This window comes from Arachis ipaensis, chromosome B8 (genome assembly GCF_059453495.1).
Source record: "Arachis ipaensis isolate K30076 ecotype BB chromosome B8, ASM5945349v1, whole genome shotgun sequence".
Taxonomy (NCBI): domain Eukaryota; kingdom Viridiplantae; phylum Streptophyta; class Magnoliopsida; order Fabales; family Fabaceae; genus Arachis; species Arachis ipaensis.
In genome coordinates, this window is record NC_142443.1 from 108309103 (window position 1) to 108319879 (window position 10777).

Here is a 10777-nt window from a genome sequence, read left to right on the forward strand (position 1 = left end):
ATGTTGATGATATTCTTGTCACTGGAGATAACGAATCTGAAATAAAAACTGTTCTTAGCAAACTTCATTCTACCTTTTTATTGAAAGATTTAGGTGAGCTCAACTTTTTCTTAGGTATAGAAGTTATAACACATTCCTCTTCCTTAATTTCTTTGAACCAAACTAAATATATACATAACCTTCTAACACGTGCTGGCATGAATGAATCCAAACCAAGTATGACTCCAATGATAAGCTCTCTTAGATTGATTGCCAATGCTGGAACTCCTTTTGAAAATCCAACTTTATATCGCTCCAAGTGGGCGGGTTGCAGTATGCAACAATTACACGACCTGATATCAGTTTTTCAGTGAACAAACTGAGTCAATTTATGTCCAACCCCTGCCAAGAACATTGGGTTGCAGTTAAACGAGTCCTGAGATACTTGGCAGGTACTGCTGAGCTCAAATTGCAATTTCATAGATGCACTGATTTACGTTTTTCTGCTTTTTCAGACTCAGATTGGGCAAGTGATCTTGATGATAGAAAATCTACAACTGAATTTTGTGTGTACTATGGTTCAAATATGGTGTCTTGGAAAAGCAGCAAACAACCCACGGTCAGTCGAAGCTCAACTGAGGCTGAATATAGAGCCCTGGCAGCAGTGTTCATGGAACTCATACCTGATTACAACATTTGCAAAGTGGTTACGGTTCTAAATTTGTGCATAAACCGTGGGAGTCTGGAACGGTTTTAACTTAGAAAAGTTTGAGCATAAACCGTGGCTGCTAACCACGGATTATCAAGGAAAATTGCGAGCCATAAACCGTGCTTGGTCACCATGATTTATGAAGAAAAAGCTGTGTGCATAAAACCCTGTTGGCTACCACGGTTTATGCTTAGAATAGTATAAATACATAACTGTTATTATTATTAATAATTTTATTTTTATTATTATTCGGAGTTGTTAGTATTATTATTATTGTTATTGTTAATATTATTATTCCTGTTGGTATTGTTATTATTATTCATATTGATGTTATTGTTATTTTTTTTTTTATCAAAGTTATGCAATTTCATTATTGAAAATTGGTCTAATTTGGACTACATGCAGAATTATAATAAAGAGAATAGGAAGTTCCAACTTTAATAAAATGACTTAAGCATAAGAAAACTAAAGAGGTAAAGTAAAAATTTAAGGGTCTCATCTCTCACGCACACTTCTTCTGGCCATCTCCACCATAGTTCTTGAAGGGGTGATTTTACATTCAAATACACAGGCGTTTCTTGCTAACCAGATTTGCCATAAGAGGTTTGCTGCTACTGTGCTTTTTTCATTCGGATTTTTCTCCATTCTTAATTCTTCTTCCAGCTGAATCCACCACTTCCATGGTTCTCGAGTTTGAATCTGCCATGGCAGATCTGAACATTTCCAAGCAATGATTGTTATCCTTCTTAGTAATGATTGTTATGGTCATTATTATTATTGTTATTGTTTCATTATTGTTATTACTATCACTAGAGAAGATAGAAAACCAATGTTAGTAGCCAAGCAAGTGTGCATGATCATAAAACTCCCTAAATTACCACGGTTTATGCGTGGACTAATATAAATACATAATTCACCTATCACATTGACTAAACTTATTTATTTATGTAAAGTTTGTTTATGAACTCAGCAAACTTGTTTACATTTTAATACGATTTAAATTGTATTAGTATATTTTTATAAATTTTAATCAATTTAATTTTATTTAAATAATTAGATTTTTAAATTATAAAATTTATATTAGTTTGTAATTTAAATTTTAAATAGATATAATTTAAATTAATGATTTATAAAATTGTATGTATTCGTATTATTTTGTACTCATATGATTAATTATATTTATTCGATTTTTAAAAAATACCAGTGGTTAATTTTTTTATTTAAATACATTCATATTATTTTCAAATTAAAAGAATATACTTATTTAAAATAATATGAGTATATTGATTTAAATAATATGAGAAAATAATATGGTTAATTTATGCACACAGCTTTTTCTTCATAAACCGTGGTGACCAAGCACGGTTTATGGCTCGCAATTTCCCTTCATAATCCGTAGTGAGCAGCTACGGTTTATGCTCAAACTTTCCTAAGTGAAAATGGTTCCAGTCTCCCACAGTTTATGCACAAATTTAAAATCGTGGCTAGCTCCCACAGTTTATATAATAATAAAAAAAAGACACTCACGTAATCACTTTGTAAATGTTGTAATATGATAAAAATTTCTCTCTTTTATTTTATATAAGTACATTGTCCAAATTTATGAGAGACTAATTTATTACAATTTTAAAAGATTAGAACATATTTATCTTTTTCTCATAAATTTATACATGACTAGATGAGTATGCAAATGACACTTCCCGATTCAGAGGATAAATGCAGAGTTTAATGTTTACACCAGTATGACACGCAAAGCCAGTTTTGGTATTTATTTTGTGTTCTTCAGCCTATGTGTTAGGCAAGAAACTAAAGAAAAGCTTTCTATTACCTTCAAAAAAGTTCTCCCAAGCAAGCTAACAAAGTAAGCTAGAATCAGATACTTTCCCCTACTTAGCTTTATTTCTTTGATCAGATCAGAATAAATTGACCTTTTCCAGTGGTTTCTAGGAAGTACCTAGCGGCTCCACACTCAAAGTCTCAAATAGACGCTCTACCTTCCTCTTTCTTTTGCCTTCAATATTCCTTTTGACTATAAAATCACTCTCTCCGCACACAAAAACATGTATTCATCTCTTATAACGTCTTTATTATAGTGGAAGATGTCATGGGCAACCTTATAGCCAGAAACAGAAATAGTGGTGCTCGAATTTCAAGAAACAATACCAAAGGAAGTGGTGGAAGAAATAATAGTAATAATATTTCTTCAGCCATTGACAATAGACCTTTATCGTTATCACAACTAAGGCCAACGCGACAGTTAGCTCCACCACAGTATCCTTCGTTGCCGCCGCTGCCACCGCCGCAACCGCAACAAGCACAATCCATGTCTAGGGCACAAAATAAGTCAGGACAGGAGGGATTAGCAGCCATGGGAAAGAAGGATGCAGCAAAGAAATATGCTTTGATTAAGGATAATTTCACTTCTCTTGAACAGGTTTTGCTCCTTTCTCTTCATTCCTTCTCATTAACATGTTTAGTGTATGTTAGATTGGGGGAAAAAGTTACACATTTGCCTAATCAAAATATGCTCTTATTAGTGTACCTTTTTTGTTATTTCCGTTTAATCTGTATGCATATTGTGAAAACAAAATTCAAGAATTGGATTTATGGATAAAATTTTATATAAAACTAATTAATTTATGAATGTCTCACCTATCCCTATATCACATTCATCCTTAGAATATTTACCAGTTTCTCTGTTTTTTCGAACTTTTTCTACTGATGATTCTCTTATTGATTCATTCTCACCTATCATATGTTTTGGCTCATAATAAGTCTCTTTCTTTTTCATCTTCTGATTTTAAAATGCGGCTATGAGATATTTTTTAGTTGACTCTTAGTCTGAGATATTTTTTGAGGTAATCCGATTAGTATAAAATATTGGAATATAGATGACCAAGTCAAATTGCAGTTTTATGTGGTATAATTTTTGTTGGGTGACTTATGTGGTAGAAATTTAGTAGCTCAATAAAGTCAAGCCCCCCCCCCCCACCCAAAAAAGCATTAATAAAGTTGAAGTATGATTTTTTTTTTTTTTGGTATTTTATTTAATATAATTGAAAAGTTCAAAATCTTATAAATATTTCAATTTTTTTAACACCCATCTACTTTTTGTTACCAAGGTAAAGATATTAATCCTATGTTTGAGAATTGAATTAATTTTATAACTATTTCTTGATATAACCATTAATTAATTATTTTTATGTTTAATTTGTCTTGCAATTTTTTACATAAATAAAATAAAAAATTTGTTAGGGGCTAACATGTCTTTCACGTCTTTCAAAGTTGTTATATTAAAAACCCACAACTTTTGAAGTAAACAAGATTTTATATTTGGCTCTTGCTTTCAAATTTCAAATTTTATCTCTTGAAGTTAAAAGTATACCAAATTGTCAAACGGAGATAGGTGAACTTAAATTCTAAATTTTGGCAGAAACTTACTTTTTTGTGTTTCTAAGTATCTTTCTTGGTCTTTTATTAGAATCATTCAATATTTATTAGCATGATATCTAGTTTGAATAAGTATATTTGTTCTTCAGAATTAGAATTTTTTTTTTTTTTAAAATTAGGATTTTCTTAATCCATTTTGAACCTCAACAAAATGTTGGATTCTATTTAATTGCTTGTACCTTTATACATATGAGAATGAACCAATATTTATGTTCTTCCATTCAATCAAGCTTCAACCATATTCTATCATGCATCGTGCATCATCCCCCATTATCTCTACTTCTCAATCTCATAGCATGGTACACACGCGTTTTGTGGGTCAAGCTTACTTCAGTCACTTACTTTATTTAACTTGTTGGATGTTTCTATTTAAAACACCATGCAGGGGTATAATAATGTTATTTTTTCTTTTTCTTTTTTGGTGGGGAATGGGGATTGGCCGTTTGGGAACCAGTATCATCCAAATCTTGTTACTAAAAGGATTGACCTTGAGGTTTTGTCACTTTTAAAACTCCTTGTCCTTTTTGCCAAGTATGTTTAGTGAGGCTGAAATCAAATATCAACTATGCAAGTACACAAAAACAAAAATCAACTACCAAATCAGCTACACTTATAAAATACATATTAAAATGTAAAATATATATACATAAGAACATGATAAATGATTTGTTGGCTGAATTTTTATGTGTACATATTAAATATAATACTGTTACTTTGCCAATTGATTATCCATTAAAAAAAAAAAGAAAAAGTAAAGTATCGTTTTTGTCTCCAACGTTTGGGGTAAGTAACGTTTCAATCGTCATATTTAAGTCCCTTCAAAATTCACTCAATGTTGTCCTGCCGTTAGGGATCTGTTAACAGAATTGACGACGGGACAAAACTAAGACGATTTTGAAACGTTAGGTACTTAAACAGGACGAAAACGTTAGGGACAAAAATAACACATAAAAATAAATTTTAATTTAATTTTATCTTTCAATAATATTAATTTTTTACTATACATAGTGTTCAATTATTTTTTAATTACATCTAAATAAATTACACTTAATCACGTTACTTTCATTTTAAATAAATTTATTTTTTTATAATTTTGAAGAATTTTGATACACAAAAGGTATAATTTATATTTTATTGTATATATATATTTTTTTTCTGCAAGTTTATATACTAGTCATTCTACAAATATTTCATGATAACTAAAAATCTTTAAGAGTAAAATTATAAAAAAAAATTAATTTATTTAAAATGAAAGTAATATGATTAAGTGTAATTTACTTAGATGTGATTAAAAAATAATTGAATACTATGTATAGTAAAAAATTAATATTATTGAAGGATAAAATTAAAATTTATTTCTATGTATCATTTTTGTTCCCAACGTTTTCGTCCTATTTAAGTCCCTAACATTTCAAAATCGTCTCAGTTTTGTCCCGCCGTCAATTCTGTTAACGGATCTCTAACGACAGGACAACATTAAGTCAGTTTTGAAATGTTAGGGACTTAAATAGGACGATTGAAACTTTAGGAACAATTTGGTACTTACCCCAAACGTTGGGGACAAAAACGATACTTTACTCAAAAAGAAAAGAAAAGAAAAGTGAGGTGGACCTTGGCTTTAATGCTTAACTTATTACCTTCTTTTCCAAATAATGCTTCGTGAGAACTTCCCAGTCACTATTAATAGTGCTGCTTTTTCCAAATAATGCTTCGTGAAAAATGTTTAATGAAACCAGAAAGCATATACATTTTTAGACAGATATATATTATTGGATTATTTTGATGTATGATTTATGAAATTTAAGTTGACATACATTTTAACACAATCCATAATTTAATAATAATTATTTTTATCATCACCAAGATATAACGCTCTCCGGCTTTAGGGTGTGTTTGTAACTTGAATTTTTATTTTTCCTTAATGTGAGTTTGGTTGAAAATAGATTAAGAGAGATATATATTATCTACGGCTCATAATTCATAAATTCGTTAACTAAAGGTTTTGGGTTGAAATTTGGTTTTAACCTTATTCATTAGTTCAAATTTTCTAATATTTCTTCTCCATAGGCTTTTAAAAAAATAAATAAATAAAATAAAGTTTCTAATATATCATTTGTGTTCAATGAATCTCGCATCAAATTGGCACACATTCTTTCATGGTTAGATGAGGCATCAGACTTACACTTCATCTAAATTCAGTGATAACGTAAAATGTGTCAATTTAGTGTAGATGATATATAATGAGCACACAAAATATTTCCTAAATTGTGTTTATATATATATATATATATATCCAGTAGCAGTAATAAAATTCTCAATTACCTGATTACGTATACAGGTTACAACTGCCTTAAGGAAAGAAGGTCTAGAATCATCAAATCTCATCCTTGGAATTGATTTCACAAAAAGCAATGAATGGACTGGTAGGTTGTACCACATAGATTTGGATCCTCTCATGTTCATATTTTCACGATTGATTCAATTACTATATATAGTAAAATAGAAGAAAGCCAAAAGAATAAATAATAAGTAATAGAAAAAGATTCATGAGGATAAGTGTTATTTTAAACCTTGAGAGAATCCTAATCTGGCACGGTATAGGAACCAAATTTAAGAATTTCATGATCCATTGCATCGTGTATAGAAAATTTTGGGAGGCCAAAAAGAACTATGGTTTCTCACATGAGAAAATAAAATATGGGTTTTGGATCATAATTTTTTAAACATTTTGGAATAAGTTTCATTTTAACTGTTGGGTTATTAACTTATTATGAAGCCAATGCATCCATGTTGTTATTGAAGGCAGAATCTCATTCAACAATAGAAGCCTGCATGCCATTGGAGACACATCAAACCCCTATGAGAAGGCCATCTCTATTGTTGGCAAGACTTTGGCTCCCTTTGATGATGATAACTTGATTCCATGTTTTGGCTTTGGTGATGGTAAGTCCTAAATTTTGTATTAAACCTTGCATGATAAGAAAAATTGACAAGTTTAATCAATTTGACATCTTGTTCAATTTTACTTATTTATTTTTTTGTTATTATTGTGCAGCAACAACCCATGATCAAGAAGTGTTTAGCTTTCACAGTGATCATACACCTTGTCATGGTTTTGAGGAAGTTCTTGCGTGCTACCAAAAAATAGTTCCAAACTTGAAACTTTCAGGTTGTTTCATATGTAGCTTTTTTTAAGCGTGTTTTTGTTACAATCAGTTAGGTCATGATTAGTGTGTGTCTCAGGATAAAAAACAAGACCAAAAAGTTGTCTTCTTGTCTATATCCTTGTCTCCACTGTCCTTGGTGTTCTAGTTGTCTATATCTTTTGGGTAGAATATTTTGCCTGTTTCTGTATTTGTCTCATTCTCTAAATAGGTTTGTATTTTCCCGTTTTTCTGTATTTCTGTCTAGAGACAATTACCAAATGCCAAACGAGGCCTTAGTTCAGTATGTTTGGTTGCTAGACTTGTCACTGAAGAAATGATTTCATTTTTGTTTGCAGGACCAACTTCTTATGCTCCTGTAATCGAGGCTGCAATAGACATTGTTGAGAAAAATCACGGCCAATTCCATGTGTTGGTTATCATTGCAGATGGGCAGGTACATAGTTAATGCTACCTCATTATGTTATGTGTTTGCATGTGTCTCTAATCTTATTCATATGAGTTTGTTTGATTTGTAAGGTTACTAGGAGTGTCAACACTGAAGATGGAGAACTGAGTCCTCAAGAACAGAAGACAATCAAAGCTATAGTTGATGCAAGGTAGACATAGATAGCTAAAACGCTGATTGATAATCTTACAGCATTCCTATTAATGCTTATACCATTTTGTTGTTTCCAATCTTTTGATTAGCCTTTGTTAGCCTTAAACAATTTTAGTAATGTAAAATTGGTGATTTTGTATTTTGTTTCCCTATGATTAGTTTTCTCGATTACATGCTGATAGGCTAAATCATGCTTAGAGACGTTAGCATTTAATCATCCACATCAGTACTTGGCTTTGCCTAAAAGAAAATGCAGTTGCTGAATAACAGTAATTTTATTTTATTTTACCTTTTTAAAAAATATTTAATATCTGATATCAGTGAATACCCCCTTGCAATTATTCTGGTTGGGGTTGGTGATGGTCCATGGGAAGACATGCAGAAGTTTGATGACAAGATACCGGCGCGTGGTTTCGACAATTTTCAGGTATAGAACTTGCAGCTGAAAATTTCGCATAGTCTACATTCTTTGCCAGCACTCTGTCGCAATGAAAATATCCTACTTACCCTTTTATGCAGTTTGTTAACTTCACTGGCATAATGTCTAAAAATATTGGCCCCTCTGAGAAAGAAGCAGCTTTTGCTCTAGCTGCTCTCATGGAGATCCCTTTCCAATACAAAGCAACCGTTGAATTTGGAATACTTGGGTATGATCCTTGTCACATTAGCGTACGATTTCCTAGCTTAAAAGCAGCAAGCTATATATTATACCAAAATTACCCATCAAAGTACAAAAATTTGCCCTCTATATATACCCAAAAACTAAAAGTGATCAATTTTCTTGTTGAATTTGTATTCTTCCACAAATAATTGTCAGCGACATGATCTTTGGTGGGTAATTTTGGTACTTCAGTCTATATTTTTTAGATCTATGTTTGTTTAACTGAATATCTGAAAGGATTTGTCTCTTTGGAGTTTGGACAACAGACGTGTAAGAGGAAGAGCGAAGAAAATAGTTCCGAAGCCTCCTCCAGTTCCTTATTCCCGACCGGCTCCCCCTGTTCATGTAATGAGCAATGCACAAACATCAACAGCAGATGATCGAAACCAAACGGTATTTCTAACTGAAACTTCCATGAGCAATCTCATAGTCAACGTTGTTAAGATGAGTACAAGATAAGACATAGGTTTGATTTTCTTTGGGTACAAGTAATGTGAAGGCTTGAGGAAAAAAAATCCGCATAGTAATTAGTTATTCATCGAACAATTTTTACTTTTTCTTTGAATTTCGCAGTTGCTTGATGACTAGTTTCGTGTTATTCTTCAGAAAAAAAAAAGGATAAAAAGAAATTTCTGCATAAACTGTCATGCGTTGGCATTGGTATATTATTATTTACATAGGATCAGACATAAGCAAGAAAAAGGAATGCAGTTTGAAAAGATACACTATTCCAACAAATGAGTCTAACAATATTCCATAACATCCCAGTTAGAGAATTTGAGATAATTATTAGAAATTTAGAATCATGTCCCCAAATACATGAACACATAGCAGGGTCTTCTCTTGTATCATCAAATATTGCATGCTCTATCATTTATGCAACCAATTGAATTTTGTAGGCCTGCCCCGTATGTCTCACTAATGCAAAGGAACTGGCTTTTGGATGTGGCCACATGGTGAGCCTCATTAAAACCTAACTCTTTTTTTCATCAGGCTCTATTTGATATTTTTCTCATGATAAAAATGCAAAGACATTAGAAGTTATATAACTTTGTTTGAAGAATGAGATAAATATAGAGACTGGCAAAATATTACTATGGGATAAAATGACTTGATTTAAAACAACCTATTTTGTCTCTTTATATTGTCTTTATACATTTTATCCGAGATACATGCCAAACACAACATTAAGGCATGTTAGAGTTATTTATTGATAGTGGTTTTAACTTCTAAGTTCTAACAATATATATATATATATTTTGTTGGGGGAGCAGACTTGCAGAGATTGTGCAACAAGGTTAAGTAATTGTCCCATATGCCGTGAGAGGATCACTAGTCGTCTCAGGGTATTCACTGGCTGATTAGTAGAATCAAAATCAAAATTCTATAACATTGTATATAAAATATAGGATGTGTATGATAAATGCCTTGCAAGTGTTGATGAATGATGATGGTGTGGCTTATTAGGTTCTTAGAAAATGAACTTATTTGTTGTAACATGATAGCTTGTTATTTCTTCAAGGATGGTTTCAGTGTGCCGAAGTGTGGATGTGTTTGTGCAAAATTCTAACTTGTTCATGTTTTTGCTGCCTCAGTAGTAGTTCATTTCAATTAGAATCCTCACCCATTCCTTATGTCTGGTCACATTTACGTCGTGAAATAAATAACTCTACACATTATAAGTTTTATCAATCTAATTGTTAAATTGAGATGTTTAATGGCATATGGTCATGGTTCTGGCACTTCAACCGAATCAGCTGGTCGAACTCGAAAAATTAAGAACGTTGCTTAGTCTAGTTTGGTCATGTGTTACGACTCAACTTTTAACAAGTCATGACAAATACCAATCGTCGAATATTACTCATTGGTCAATCTATGAGACTTTATACTCTGTATTTAGTTATATAATATTGAGCTTGTGGCACTCGTGGTTAGCGGGTTTATGTAATGTTATGCGTTTGCGTGAGTTAGTAAAATAGATAAATATACCGAAATATACGTAAGCATGAAATTAAACAAAGTATATTACATAATGTCGCTACGGCTTCATATAAACATGAAGAGAGAGTAACAACTGCTATACAATCCATAAGTCGTACAAATGACTAATGAGATATATTACGCTATATTTATTTATGGTATACAGACGCTGATGAATATACGACACTCCAAGTTCAAGTCCATTCAGAAAATTCCTGTTCTGGTACCCAGGC

General features: G+C 31.7%; 1 protein-coding gene across 2 annotated transcripts; it reads left to right on the forward strand.

Moving 5' to 3' along the window:
- Positions 1-2354: 2354 nt before the first annotated feature.
- On the forward strand, positions 2355-10128 carry LOC148549185 (E3 ubiquitin-protein ligase RGLG4-like). 2 transcript variants are annotated; one of them, XM_088496536.1, is made up of 12 exons: positions 2355-3122; positions 6477-6561; positions 6941-7081; positions 7194-7307; positions 7641-7738; positions 7822-7901; positions 8225-8330; positions 8423-8550; positions 8831-8957; positions 9464-9520; positions 9839-9928; positions 10000-10128. In XM_088496536.1, exons 1-11 carry the CDS (start codon positions 2793-2795, stop codon positions 9923-9925), a joined length of 1353 nt encoding a protein of 450 aa, XP_088352662.1. In that variant the 5' UTR covers positions 2355-2792; the 3' UTR covers positions 9926-9928; positions 10000-10128. The 2 variants fall into 2 exon arrangements, with proteins under 2 accessions (XP_088352662.1, XP_088352661.1); XM_088496535.1 differs by having other exon boundaries at positions 9839-10128.
- Positions 10129-10777: the final 649 nt, after the last annotated feature.

Coding starts and splice junctions, on each gene's coding strand:
- LOC148549185 (XM_088496535.1), top strand. CDS start 2,793: ATGGGCAACCTTATAGCCAGAAACAGAAATAGTGGTGCTCGAATTTCA. Junction 7,739..7,821: donor TTATCATTGCAGATGGGCAG/GTACATAGTTAA, acceptor TTGATTTGTAAG/GTTACTAGGAGTGTCAACAC. Junction 7,902..8,224: donor AAAGCTATAGTTGATGCAAG/GTAGACATAGAT, acceptor ATCTGATATCAG/TGAATACCCCCTTGCAATTA.